This window comes from Pristis pectinata, chromosome 20 (genome assembly GCF_009764475.1).
Source record: "Pristis pectinata isolate sPriPec2 chromosome 20, sPriPec2.1.pri, whole genome shotgun sequence".
Classification (NCBI taxonomy): Eukaryota; Metazoa; Chordata; class Chondrichthyes; order Rhinopristiformes; family Pristidae; genus Pristis; species Pristis pectinata.
In genome coordinates, this window is record NC_067424.1 from 3,256,400 (window position 1) to 3,271,781 (window position 15,382).

Genomic DNA, 15,382 nt, shown 5'->3' on the forward strand with positions numbered 1-15,382 from the left:
CTGAATTGTGCTGTAGTTTTTCTATGTTCTATGGCAAAATGTTTAATTGGGGGAGGGCTTGTTTTAGGCAGGAACTTGGGAGTGTAAATTGGGAACAGATGCTCTCAGGGAAATGCACAGCAGAAATGTAGAGGCTGTTTACGGAACACTTGCATGGGGTTTTGAATAGGCTTTTCCCACTGAGAGGGAAAGGATGATGGGGTAAAGGAACCAAGAGAGGTGAAACATATAGTCAAGAGGAAGAAGGAAGCATACTTAAGGTTTAGGAAGAAAAATCGGGCAGGGGTCTTGAGAATTAAAAGGTAGCCAGGAAGGATCTTAAGAAGGGATTTAGGAGAGCTAGAAGGGGACTTGAGAAGACCTTGGCGAGTAGAACTAAGGAAAACCCCAAGGCGTTCTACACATACGTGAAGAACAGGAGGATGATTAGAATGAGGGTGGGACTGCTCAGGGATAAAGGGGGAAATGTGTGTTTGGAGGCGGAGGAGATAGGGAAGGTCCTTAATGAATACTTTGCTTCAGCGTTCACTAGGAAGAGGGACTTTGACGAATGTGAGGTCAGCGTAGAACAGGCTGATGTGCTGGACATGTTGATATTAAGAAAGAGGTAGTGTTGGAGCTTCTGAAAAACATTAGGATAGATAAGCCCTCGGGACCATACGGGATATACCTCAGGTTACTATGGGAAGAGATTGCTGGGGGGTTGATAATAATATTTGCTTCCTCCCTTACCATAGGAGTAGTACTAGAGGATTGGAGTATGGCAAATGTTGTTCCCTCGTTCAAGAAAGGTAATAGGATAATCCTGGGATTTATAGATCAGTGAGTCTTACGTCAGTGGTGGGCAAGTTATTGGAGAGGATTCTTAGGGACAGGATTTACGAGCATTTGGAGAAGAATAGTCTTATTAACGATAGCATGGCTTTGTGAGGGGTAGGTTGTGCCTCATAAGCCTAATTGAGTTTTTCGAGGAGGTGACAAAACAAATTGATGAAGGTAGACCAGTGGATGTGGTGTATATGGACTTTAGTAAGGTATTTGACAAGGTTCCCTATGGTAGCCTCATCCAGAAAGTCACGAGGCATGGGATCCATAGAAACTTGGCTGCGTGGATTTGGAATTGGCTTGCCCACAGAAGGCAGAGGGTGGTAGTAGATGGAGCGTATTCTGCCTGGAGGTCAGTGACTAGTGGTGTTCCACAGGAATCTGTTCTGGGACCCCTGCTTTTTGTGATTCTTAAGAATGACTTCGATGAGGAAGTGGAGGGATAGGTTAGTAAGTTTGCAGGTTTTCAACTGTTGTTTAAATCCTCCGATGGATAGATCTGTGTTGAATCCTGCACTTCCAAACAAATCCGCTGTCTTTATTAATTCCTTTTTAGTCAATTCTGGAATTTTAGACGTTTGGAAATTTCTACACCCATATGATAAAGAATATTCATTTTTTTTCTTATTTTTATCATAATTACTCGAGGATTGATTATTTTTTACCGATGCTAGATTAGCTCCATTTATTATTGACTGTAAATATGATGCAATTGCCATTTCTGATCATGCGCCATTGAAATTATCTATTAAATTAGCAGATGTACCCTCTGGTGTCAGACAATGGCGATTCAATCCTTCCCTATTGCAAGATTTAGACTTTCTTCAATTTATCAAAGAACAGATTTCATTTTTCTTTTTAACTAATTTTACTGAAGAAATCTCCAGTGGGATAATATGGGATACTTTTAAAGCTTATATCCGCAGTCAAATTATTTCATATTCTGCTGGATTGAAAAAAAAGAACTAATAATGAAATACGTATATTGGCTGATAAGATTAAAGAAATCGATAAAAAATATTCTGATACTCCTAATTTGGAGCTTTATAAAAAGAGAACAGAACTTCAATCACAACATAGTTTACTATTAACATCTCCAATCGAAAATCAATTACTTAAAACCAGGTCAGTTTTATATACATGGTGACAAATCTGGTAGATTGCTTGCCAATCAGTTGAAAGCTGCTTCAACTAAACGTCAGATTATTAAAATTCATAAACCAGATGGTAACCATACAGTGGACCATGAACAAATTAATAAATCTTTTCAAGAATTTTGTACTTCTTTATACCAATCAGAATTCCCTGAGGATTCTACATTAATGCATGAATTTTTAAGGGACCTGAAGACTCTGAAATTATCATGTAATGAACGTTCAATATTAGATGCACCCATTTCGGAGGAAGAAATAAAGAAGGCAATTTTTTCAATGAATTTGGGTAAAACACCCGGTCCTGATGGGTATACAATTGAATTTTTAAAATCTTTTTCTGATCTTCTTTCTCCCTGGTTAGGAAAAATTTTTAAAGATGCCCTATCAGTGGGTAAACTACCACAATCCTTTTATGAAGCTACTATCTCTTTAATTCTTAAAAAGAATGTGCATCTTATAGACCTATTTCTTTATTAAATATGGATTCCAAAATATTGACTTCTAGATTGGAAAAGGTTCTTCCACAAATTATCTCTGATAACCAGACAGGATTTATCCAGAATCGTTATTTGCATTTTAACATTAGGAGGTTAATGAATATTATATATACCCCCTCATCTAAAATTCCAGAATGTGTTATTTCATTAGATGCTGAAAAGGCTTTTTATAGAGTCGAATGGGAATATTTATTTAATACATTTGAGAAATTTAATTTTAGTCCCAATTTTATATCTGCGATCAAACTGATTTATCACACACCTATGGCTTCAATACTTACTAATAATCAGAGATCCCCTCCGTTCGGGCTTTTTCAAGGTACTAGACAGGGTTGCCCTCTAAGTCCTCTATTATTTGATATTGCTTTGGAATTCCTTGGCAATTGCCCTTCGGGATTCTTTTAATATATTTGGTATCACTCGTGGACAGGGGATTCATAAAGTATCTCTATATGCAGATGACTTGTTACTTTATATTTCTAACCTGGAGGAATCCATCCCTGCAGTATTATCACTGCTTTCTCAGTTTAGTGTTTTTTCTGGTTATAGGTTAAGTCTTAATAAGAGTGAACTCTTTCTATTAACTATGCAAAACCCAATTTATAGGCAATTACCATTTAGATTAGTAACAGATAATTTTACGTATTTGGGTGTTAAAATTACCAGGAAGCATAAGCACCTGTTTAAAGTTAACTTGTTACCTTTAATTGATCATGTTAAACAATTATTTACGAAATGGTCCCCATTATCCCTATCATTGATAGGCCGAATTAATGTGGTTAAGGAATATTTTACCAAAATTCCTATATCTATTTCAGGCGATTCCAACTTTCATCCCGAAATCTTTTTTTGACACCATTGATTCTAAAATTCTTTCATATATATGGCAGAATAAAAACCCAAGGTTAAGTAAGAAATATTTACAAAAATTAAAAAAGGATGGTGGCATGGCTTTGCCTAACCTTAGATTATATTACTGGGCAATTAGTATCAGATATTTAATTTTTTGGGCACAAGATTTAGATGTAATTCAATGTCCCAAATGGGTATACCTTGAGTATGAACCAATGCAAGGATTTTCATTAGTTTCTATTTTAGGAGCCTCACTCCCTTTTGCACTTACTAAATTGAGTAAACATATGACTAACCCAATAGTTAAACATACAATATGAATATGGTTTCAATTCTGTAAATTCTTTGGATTGAATAAATTTAACTTATCAAGCCCCATTCAATCTAATTTTTCTTTCAACCATCCAGAATCGACTTAGCTTTTTCTTTATGGAAAATGAAGGGAATAACATGTTTTCGTGATCTATTCATTGATAAGTGTTTCCTATCTTTCGCACAGTTGTCTAATAAATACAATTTGCCTAAATCACACTTTTTTCGGTACTTACAGATTAGAAATTTTTTAAAAGTTACTATGCCTTCTTTTCCGACTCCATATAAAATTGAAATTACGGAAAAAATTTTAGGTTTTAATCCCTATCAGAAGGGCTTTATAGCAATAATTTATGATCTAATTATGAAAATACGTCCAGACACACTTGATAAAATTAAGAATGAATGGGAAAGAGAACTCCAGATACTTTTACCCACAGAGACATGGAAGAAAATTTTTCAATTAGTTAATACATCTTCAATGTGTGCCAGACACTCTCTGATACAATTTAAGGTGGTTCACAGGACCCATATGTCGAAGGACAAGTTAGCCCATTTTTATCACCATATATATCCTATATGTGATAGATGTAATTTGGAAGTGGCTTCCCTGACACATATGTTTTGGTCCTGTCCTCTTCTGGAAAAATATTGGAAGGACATTTTTAACATTATTTCAACTGTATTGAATATTGATTTACAACCTCACCCAATCACTGCAATTTTTGGGTTACCAATGATGGAATCTGGCCACCTATCTGCTGCTGCTTGTCGTATTAATGGCCAAGCGATCCATTTTGTTTAAATGGAAGGATCCAATACCTCCCACCACTTTTCAATGGTTTTCTCAAACTATATCATGTTTAAATTTAGAAAAAATTAGGAGTGGCACTGTTGATTCTTCGCTTAAATTTGAGGAAGTTTGGAGTCCATTTATTCAATATTTTCATATGATATAGATCCCTTTATAATAATCTTTCAATTTAGAGGAGCGGAGTTGATGACATAATAATGCTCTTTGTTCATCGAGAAATATCAGTCCAGTTTTGTTTTCTTTTGAAATTTTTTTTAGTTAGTTTCGTTTTATTACTTACAATTTTTTTTTCAATTTGGTTTTTTTATATAATAAATCTTTTTCTTTCTCCTTTTGATTTTTTTGTAATATATTCATTTACCAAGAAACCGTGGGGCCTAGAATATATTTTTTATTGTTTATGACTATATATGTCATGACTGTCCTCCCGATCTCTTTGTATTACGTGCATAATTACCGATGTTATATGTAATAATCTGTATTAATTTGAAAATTAATAAAAAGATTGAAAAAGAAAGTAAGTTTGCAGGTGACACGAAGAATGGCAGTGTTGTGTATAGTGTAGAAGGTTGTCGTAGGTTACAATGGGATATAGATAGGATGCAGAGTTGGGCCGAAAAGTGGAGTTCAATCCGGATAAGTATGAAGTGATAGACTTTGGAAGAACTAACTTGAAGGCGGAGTACGTTAATGGCAGGATTCTTAGCAGTGTGGAGGAAAAGAGGAATCTTGTGGTCCAAGTCCATATATCCCTCAAAGTTGCGCACAAGTTGATAGGATGGTTAAGAAGGCGTACGGTGTGCTGACCTTCATTAGTTGGGGGATTGAGCTCAAGAGCCGCGAGGTAATGTTGCAGCCTCTTAAACTGGTTAGACCACACTTGACTATTGTGTTCAGTTCTGGTCACCTCATTACAGGAAGGATGTGGAAACTTTAGAGAGGGTGCAGAGGAAATTTACCAGGATGCTGCCTGGATTAAAGAACATGTCTTATGAGGAAAGGTTGAACAAGCTACGGCTTTTCTTTTTGGAGTGATACAGGATGAGAGGTGACTTGATAGAGGTGTATAAGATTATGAGGGGCATAGACAGAGTGGACAGACAGCACCTTTTCCCCAGGGTGGCAATGGCCAATACCTGAGGACATCAGTATAAGGTCGGAGGAGGAATGTTTAAGGGGTAAGTTTTTTTACACAAGAGAGTGGTGGGTGCCTGAAATGCACTGCTGGGGGCGGTGGTAGAGGCTGATACAACAGGGAAATTTAAAAGAATCTTAGATAGGCACATGGATGTAAGAAAAATGGAGGGTTATGGGCTGTGTAAGAACATAGAACACTACAGCACAGTACAGGCCCTTCGGCCCACAATGTTGTGCCGACATTTTATCCTGTTCTAAGATCTAACCCTTCCCTCCCACATAGCCCCCTATTTTTCTATCATGCATGTGTCTAGCTAAGAGTCTCTTAAATGTCCTTGATGTATCTGCCCCCACAACCTCTGCCAGCAGTGTGCGTTCCACGCACCCACCACTCTCCGTGTAAAAAACTTACCCCTGACATCCCCCTTATACCTTCCTCCAATCAACTTGAAATTATGTCCCCTCGTGTTAGTCATTGTCGCCCTGGGAAAAAGTCTCTGACTGTCCACTCGATCTATGCCCCTTATCATCTTGTACACCTCCATCAAGTCACCTCTCATCCTCTTTCTTGCCAAAGAGAAAAGCCCTAGCTCGCTCAACCTATCCTCAGAAGACATGCTCTCCAATCCAGATAACATCCTGGTAAATCTCCTCTGCACCCTCTCTAAAGCTTCCACATCCTTTCTATAACGAGGTGACCAGAACTGAACACAATACTCCAAGTGTGGTCTGACCAGAGTTCTATAGAGCTGCAACATCACCTCGCGGCTCTTGAACTCAATACCCCGACTAATGAAGGCCAACACTCCATACGCCTTCTTAACAACCCTATCGTCCTGTGTGGCAGAGGGAAGGGTTAGATTGATCATAGAGGAGGTTTATATAAGTCGGCAAAACATCATGGGCCGAAGGGCCTGTGCTGCGCTGTACTGTACTATTCTGTGTTCTAAAGACCCCACCCACCCCGGACATTTTCTCTTCTCCCCTCTCCCATCGGGAAGAAGATACAAAAGCCTGACAGCACATACCACTAAACTCAAGGACAACTTCTATCACGCTGTTATCAGACTATAGAATGGTTCCCTAGTATAATAAGATGGACTCTTAACATCACAATTTACCATGTTATGACCTTGCACCTTATTGTCTACCTGCACTGTACTTTCTCTGTAGCTGTGACACTTTATTCTGCATTCTGTATTGTTTTTCCTTGTACTAGCTCAATGCACTGTGTAATGAATTGATCTGTTTGAACGGTATACAAGTTTTTCACTGTATAATAATAATAAACCAATCTCAAATCATGCAGAGTTTAGAATTCACACAGAGCTCCAAATACAAGTTCAGTCAATCAACCATTAGGCTATTGGAAACACCATAAACCTTGGAAATCTATGTGCCCGCCATGCCTTCTAGTATTTCGTATTAGATTTCATAACATCAGAGGAAGCCATTCAACCCATTGAGTCCATACTCCTCAATCCCTTTCCCCTTTATTTTCCTGCAATCCATTTTCTCACACATGTCCATTGATAGCCATTTCCACCCTCCCTCACCACCCTATTCTCCAACAAGCCACTGCCATAGACATGATGGGCTAAATGGGGATTTGAGGGGCAATTTCCTTTGGGGATCTGAGAGGCAAGTTTTTCCACACAGAGGGTGGGGGGTATATGAAATGAGTTGCCTGAGAAGGCGGTAGAGGCAAGTACAATTAAAAAGTTTAAAAGATATTTGGACAGGTATATGGATAGGAAAGGTTTAGAGGGATATGGGCCAACCAGAGGCAAAAGGGGTTAGCGTGGATAGGCATCTTGGTTGACATATACGAGTTTGGCCGAAGGGCCTGTTTCCGTGCTGCACCTACACCAGGCAATTCACAGTAGCCAATAAACCTAACAGCCAGAGCATATTTGGAATGTGGGAGGAAACTGGAGCTCCTGGGGAAAATTCACGTGGTCACAAAATGTGCAAATGCCACAAAGATAGCACCACAAGTCAGAACTAAATACCTGCAGCATCACTGTGCCGTTTACTACACCTTGAAAACAAACTATTGGTGACATTTGTTCTGAAAGCAGCGGTAAGTCCCAAACTACAATACATAGCATAAATAGCCACTACTGCCACTGGAATGACTCAGAGGCCAGTAAGTTCAAAGTGACAGTGACTTTCATTTCTACAGGTAGGGCAGCCTTGGCATAAGTACATGGCTGGAGCTCTTCTGCCACTATCTCACGTCCAACTGTAGTGTACCTCTGTAACTTTCCCAGCATACCTCCTTCAAACTTGCCCCCCCTTACCTTAAATGCATGTCCTCTAATATTTGACATTTCTACCCCGGGAAAAAGGTTCTGACTGTCTGACTGATAAAATTCTATCAGGTCTCCCCTCAGCCTCCAACGATCTGGAGAAAACAACCTAAATTTGTCCAACCTCTCCTTATAGCTCATACCTTCTAATCCAGGCAACATCCTGGTAAAGCTCTTCTGCACCCTTTCCAAAGCGTCCACATCCTTCCTGTAATGGGATGACCAGAGTTGCACACAATACTTCAAGTGCAGCCTAACTAAAGTTTTATATAGCTGCAACATGACTTCCTTACTCTCATACGCCATGCCCCAACCAATGAAGGCAGTTGAAAGTGACTTATACCAAAATAACATGTTACGTACCATATACCACACTAATAAATCTCTTGAAAACGTTTTGATCATTTTAGGCTGAAAATAAATCCAAATAAAAATGAGGCAAAATAAAATATAACTGATTTGAGGATATGCGACACCTAATGGTTAAAAATGTTATAGCATTGCACATCAAAGATTTGTGAAATTAAAGGCTGTCTTCTTACCCTAACCAATTTTGTGTAGAGTTTTTTGTTCTCTGTTGGGTTTCCTCCTGCACCTGGATACAGCCAAGCCAGATCTAAACCATCAAACTCATATTGTCTCAGGAAGTTAATCGCAGATTTGATGAATACCAGTCTAGTTGCATGAGTTGGCACCATACTGTTAAAACTGATGAAGAAGCCGGAATAGTTGGAAGAAACTACTAGTACAGTTATATTTCTGAAAACGTATATTTAGTGGACAAACTCGCTTTTACTTGTTAGCAATTATTTGGATGCATAAATAAATATAAGGTCTATAATAAGAAGTTTCATTTCCTGGTCTTCAGTTCAATAATTCTAATGTTTATAAAGTCAAAGTTGAGTTTATTGACACATGCACAAATACATGTGTGCACAGGTGCAATGCAAACTTGCAGCAGCATCGGCACATAGCATCAAATAAGCAGCATTCACAAGAAAAATATTAATTAAACACAATTTTTCAAAAAAGAACACAATTAGAACAATAGACAAAGTCCACATTAGTGCAAAGTTATCAAAGTGGTCATAGTGTTGCTAAACTGTAGTAATTAGAGTTGTGCAGGTTGGTTCAAGGAACTGAACCAGCTTAGAAATTGCTATTGATGTTACACAGGCTTGTGGATTTAGTTTCTGCAGTCCATCAGTGAATATATGAGTTTGAACTCGAAGAAGAATCCAGATTTCATCCCAGATTGTGTGCTGAATTGAGAAACAGTGCTGAGGAGGGAATGGTCTCAATTTTATTCTGACTCCAACCCAGCCAACACTTTGTGAGATGGCAGAGGGTCAGAGGTGGAGGTATTTAAAAACATCAGGACAACAAAACTTTTCCTCTTTAAACTTCAATATCAAATTAGGCCATAGGTAATTTAGGATCATTTTTGGGTATTCCCAGCTGTCCCCCATTTGACGATACAACAATAAATAAAATGACAAGTGCAAAGATTGTAGCGCATTCTGAAGTAGGGCTAAAAGAAATGCTAGTGACAATAACAGAATAACTGACAGAGGTAAAATTGAGAGAATGAGAGTGTGGCAGCACCACCAGCAACTGTGTGTGAAAGAGGTGATTGATTCAGTAATCTGATACTGTGGGGAAAAAGCTGTTCTTAAGTCTGGACATCCAGGCTTTCAAGTTCCTGTATCCTGAGAGAAAAGGGGATGGCCAGGGTGGCAGGTATCGTTGACAATACTACTAGCCTTCCTGAAGCAATGCACCATGAAGATGGACTGAATGGAGGAAATGACAAGCCTGTGATGGATTGGGCTGTGTTTACTGTACTCTCCAGATTCTGATGATCAGGAGCAGAGCAGTCGGCATACCAGGCTGAGATCAGGATACTATCTATAACTGCAACCGTGGAAGTTCAACAGAATCCTCGTGGACATGTCAAATCTTCTCAGATGCCTAAGAAAGTAAATATGCTGATAAACTTTTTTGACCATCACATCAGTGTGAGGGGACCAATTGAGGTTGCTGGTGATATGGATGCCAAGAATCTTGAAGCTGTTGACCATCTCTACAGTAGCTCTGTTGATGAGGATAGGGTTGCGTTTACCCCTCCTGCTTCCTTAGGTCAACAACAAACTCTTTCATTTTGCTGACATTAAGGGCTAAGTTGTTGTTCTGACACTATGACGTCTTTCCTGTACTTTATCTCATCATTGCTGTTGATCCGGCCTATACCAGTGGAATCATCGGTGAACTTAAAGATCCAGATGGTGCTGTATCTGGCCACACAGTCATGGGTATATAGGGAGTAGAGCAGGGGATTGAGCACATAACCCTGGGGAGCAGCAGTGTTGAGGGTCAGGGTGAATGAAATGTTATGACCAATTCTAACCGTCTGAGGTCCGTCAGTCAGGAAGTCTAGAAGCCAGATGCAGACAGGAGCACCAAGGCCAAGGTTCAGGAGTTTAGAGATCAGCTTATTTGGTATTATGGTGTTGAAGGCTAAGCTACAGTCAATGAATGGCATTCTGACATATGTATTCTTATTGTCGAGATGATCCACAGCTGAATCTAGTGCAAGGAAGATGGTGTCCTCCATAGACCTACTTTTCCTGTATGCAAATTGCAAGGGGTCTAGGTTGTCTGGGAGGCTGGTGTTCATGTGGGCTGTTACCAATCTTTCAAAGTACTTCATTATGGTTGATGTTGGAGCTCCTCGTCAGTAGTCATTGAGACAGGACACTTTACTTGGAGACTGGAATGGTGGAGGTTTCCTTGAAGCAGATGGGGACAGTAGACTGTTGAAGTGAAAGGGTGAAGATGTCGACGATGACAGAGGTTAGTTGATTGGTGCCTGATTTCAGAACCAGTCCAGGGACTCCACTTGGGCTGTCCACTTTCCGAGAGTTTACCTTCGTGAAAGCAGATCTGACTTCTGCTGTTGAGATGCTTGGGACAAGAACCAGTGGGGGATGGGTGGATGTGACTTGATGGAACTTTGTTTTCCTGTTCAAACCGGGCATAAAAGAAATTGAGCTCATTCAATAGAGATACTTCGTCGCCAGAGATCGCCCCCGGTTTCTTCTTCTAGTCCATGACAGTATTCAGGCCCTGCCACAGTCGCCTGGCATCTACTTGATTGAATTGAGCCTTTAGCTTGTTCTGGTATTCTCCCTTGGCAAGTTACACAAGGAGATGTTAGTGCAGAGGACTATAAATTTTAATGACTGCCTTAATGGAGGGTCCAACAGATTCAAAGGAGTGTACAAAGTTGTTGAAGATTGGATGGTGCTTTGCAAGTGACAGGAATCAAAGTTCGTTTTTTTCATTAGTAATGTGATGACATCAGATCTGAAGAGAAGACGGTGGCTGAAGAGAGAAAATTATTAAAATATTTGCTAATATGACAGTAAGGAAAAGTAGTTGGACAGTGAGTACAGTGGGAATAGAATCAAAGAAACAGGACAAGATGAGGTCAAAGAGGCCATGATGACAGGCAAGAGAATTATTACAGAAAATGTGTGTTCATGGCTAGGGCAGTGGAACCTTGGAGGAAGTATGTCCTGGAAGGCTTGGGAAAGGAACTAAGGGAGGAGAAGCAGATCTGATGGTTTCAGTTTTAGTTTTGTAGAAGTCCAGGAGTACCTCATGCTCTTTGAAGGTGGGGTGAAAGATGAGGGCAGAGCTGTTTATGACACACATTTGCAGTAGAGAAAAAGGCAGTCTTTATATCCTAGTATTATCCTGGAACAGGAAATAGTTTTGGACAATAAAATAAGGGTATGAAAGTGCAAATATGATCCAGGAGGTTCTGGTAATGAATAGCTAAACCATATCCCTTCTGGCCACAATCCAGTGGAATTAAGGGAACGATGATAAGGCAGCTCCTGCAATGAGAGGTGGTAATGTTTAATAAGAATCACAACATCAAAGCTGCCATTTCACCTGTTGTTATATTTCCCACTCTTCCAATCAGGAAGGGCCATCTTGATGTTTGCTTGTACTGCTCTCCAGTCTCATCACTCTTCCAACCCCATTCCATTTCGGAAAACACTCTCAACTTGGAAAACACATCCCAACTCAACTTACAACTGCACATTTAAAATATCAAATATTGAGCCTTTGGTCTTCCACTTGCATGACTTTCTACACAGCAACCCTGGTGAATCAAAAGCCTCTGCATTCACTCTCACCAAGGATGTCAGTGAGAGAACATTCACAGCCAAGTTATACCACAACATATCAAAGAGGCTCTGATTCTAGGATCAGTAGGAGCTCCAAGTTTCTGACCTTGCTAGATGTTTTGATAACTTCTGCTTTTCCTACATCCTCTCCAGCTGGACCAGTGTCTCCAGTTGAAGAAATGGGAGAAAAGTTAACGACTCTCACTTCTTATCTAAACTCCATCTACAGTTTTGTAGATTTTGGAAAGATGTTATGGCTAATTTTATTTTAATGCTGAAAACAATTGTGGAAAGCCTGTAAATGTATTATAAATTCAACTATGCTTTTCAAGGTATTACTAATGAACATAATAGTTAGCTATTAATGTATTTTATTAAAATTGCTTTGTCATGTGTTCTTACCGTGAGGATCCAAATTGAAACCCTCCGATAGATAGGAGTGTCTTCAAGTGGAGATTTCTTTAAAAAACAAAGTATTTTGTGGTGTGACCTTAACAATTCACTTAAACTTCACCCTTGCAATCTTGTAAAACTGGTATGTTCTAAAGATAAATCCATTCTAGTACCTTTGAAATATAACCCTGAATGCTGCATTTGGTAGCAGAGTCTCCTGCGCATTGATAATCTATAAATGTCTTTTATCTATAATGGAAATATATTACTAAATCATAGGGGCTAGAAATTCGATAACGTAGCACCATGACTTTTTGTGCGATACGATAGAATATCTCTGCTTTGGAACAAGACCATATGGTGAGCTTTGCTCATTTGAAATTCTTACTCCCACACTGTGCTCGGTAATTAAATATGCAGAAATGGAGCAGAAATCAATCCTCTGTGCTCCTTTGAAACCTACCTGCTGAAATTGTATCATATTTGTCTATATGAAAATAACACAAACCATTTTCAGAAAAGGGCATTTTGTTTCAGCAGCCATTGTGCAACATCTGCACTACTTAAAGGGATGTCTTTGTTCAAGAACCCATTATTACACCTTTACCATAAGTGTTTCAGTGAAACTACACTGAGTGTTCACTGAATATTAACAGCAGGGCAGGGACTGAAGTAAGCCAAACATGCCCAAAGACCTCAAGGTAGGAAATGGAGTAGGATTCATTCTTATATTCTATTCCTCGAAGGTGCACAGGGAGTCAAGTTCTCCTCTCCAGCTGAAAGAGGATCAGGGAGTGATGAGACACAACATCAGCCTCATTGATCTTGTGAAGCTTTCTTTTTACTGATGGAAACAAACCTAGAATCATCATTGCTGCTTCCTTCAAGGGTAAAGTACTGGAACATCACTGGCAATAGGAGGAAGAGGTGGTGTTGGGTCTATGGAAGAACATTAAGGTGGATATGTCCACAGGGGCTGATGGGATCTATCTCAGGTTACTGAGAGAGGCAAGAGAGGAGGTTTCTGGGGCCTTGACGAAGATCTTTGTATCCCCTCCAGTCACAGGTGACATCCCAGAGGTCTGGAGAGTAGCTAGTGTTGTTCATTTACTTAAGAAGGGCAATGGGAATAATCCAGGAAATTATAGGCCAGTGAGCCTCACATCAGTGGTAGGGAAGCTACTGGAGAGGATTCTTAGGGATAGGATTTACTCACATTTGGAAAAGCATGTCCTTATTAGGGATAGTCAGCATGGCTTTGTGCAGGACATGTCATGTCTTACAAACTTGACTGAGTTATTGAGTTTTATGAGGAGGTGACAAAGATGATTGATGAGGGTGGGGCATTGAGTGTTGTCTACATGGATTTCAGTAAGGCATTTGACAAGATCCAGAAGATTAAGATGCATGGGATCCATGGAGACTTGATAGATTGGATTCAAAATTGGCTTGGCCATAGAAGATAGAGGTAGTGGTGGAGGGGTGTTATTCTGACTGGAGATCTATGACCAGTGGTGTACCAGAGGGATTAGTGCTGGGACCTCTGTTGTTTGTGATTATTTATATATAAATGACTAGGACAAAAATGCAGATGGGCTGATTAGTAAGTTTTCAGATGACAGATAAATTGGTGGAATTGTGGATAGTAAAGAAGATCGTCAACAAAGGGTACAGAAGGATATAAATCAATTGCAGATATGGATGGAGAAATGGCAGATGGAGTTTAAACCAGGCAAGTGTGAGGTGTTGCGCTTCTGGAGGTCAAATGTAAGGGGAATGTACTCAGTAAATGACAAGAACCTTATAAGTATTGATGTACAGAGGGATCTTGGGGTCCAATTCCATAGCTCCCTCAAAGTGGTAACACAAGTAGAAAGGCTGGTAAAGAAGGCGTATGGCATGCTTGCCTTCATTGGTCGGGCATTGAGTAAAAGAGTAAGGAAATCATGTTGCAGCTGTATAAAACTTTGGTTAAGCTGCATTTGGGGTATTATGTTCAGTTCTGGTCGCTCCATTACAGGAAGGACATGGAAAATTTGGAGAGGATGCAGAGGAGGTTCACTAGGATGCAGCCTGGATTCAAGAGTATTAGCTATTAGGAGAGGCTGGGCAAACTTGGATTGTTTTCTCTGGAGTGCTGGAGGCTGAGGGGAGATCCAAAAGAAGTTTATTAAATTATGAGAAGCACAGATAGGGTACATAGTTAGAGTCCCTTTCCCAGGGTAGTAATGGCACATACTAGAGGGCATAGCTTTAAGATGAGAGGGAAAGGTTTAAGGGAGATTTGCTGGGCAAGTTTTTTTTTAAACACAGAGTGGTACGTGCCTGGAACTCGCTGTCAGGTTAGTGTAAGCAGACACGATAATGGTGTTTAAGACGCATTTAGACAGACACATTAACATGCAGGGAATGGAGGGATATGGATCATGTGCAGGCATATGGGATTAGTTTCATTTGTCATCATTGCTAGCACAGACATCATGGGTTGAAGGGCCTGTTCCTGTGCTGTACTTTTCTATGATCTAATACCCCCGAACTGCACCAGAAGAACTTACTGACTTGAAAATAGAAGAGATAAAAACATACTTAAACAGAAAAACAAACCTGAGATAAAGAAAATCTCTTGTGTATAAATGAAATCTTGATTAATGCATTTCTACTCACTTTCTTTTGAGACCATTTAAGATTGCATAAAAAGTTTCATCATTTGCATCGGAGGTAGTGACTTGATGATCTTCGTTTATAACAGCAAATGCATAAATCAGATGGGTGCATAAAAAAGGATCGATTTGTTGAGGCACATATCGACCAATTCCAGTTCTATACTGTGCCCAGTTTGTGAAATAACAGATTAGTATATAACTGCTGCCTAAAAATAGAAAACAAA

At 39.6% G+C, this 15,382-nt stretch overlaps 1 protein-coding gene across 1 annotated transcript in view; it reads right to left on the reverse strand.

Annotated features, from left to right (window-relative positions):
* The window catches only part of LOC127581013 (acidic mammalian chitinase-like), a 41,537-nt gene that overhangs the window by 18,223 nt on the left and 7,932 nt on the right, over nt 1-15,382 (reverse strand). The window contains exons 2-4 of the mRNA XM_052035072.1: nt 15,160-15,364; nt 12,505-12,561; nt 8,446-8,611 (exon numbers count right to left, since the gene is read on the reverse strand). Of these exons, the coding sequence (XP_051891032.1) occupies nt 8,446-8,611; nt 12,505-12,561; nt 15,160-15,364 (428 nt within the window). The remainder of the gene's footprint in view (nt 1-8,445; nt 8,612-12,504; nt 12,562-15,159; nt 15,365-15,382) is intronic.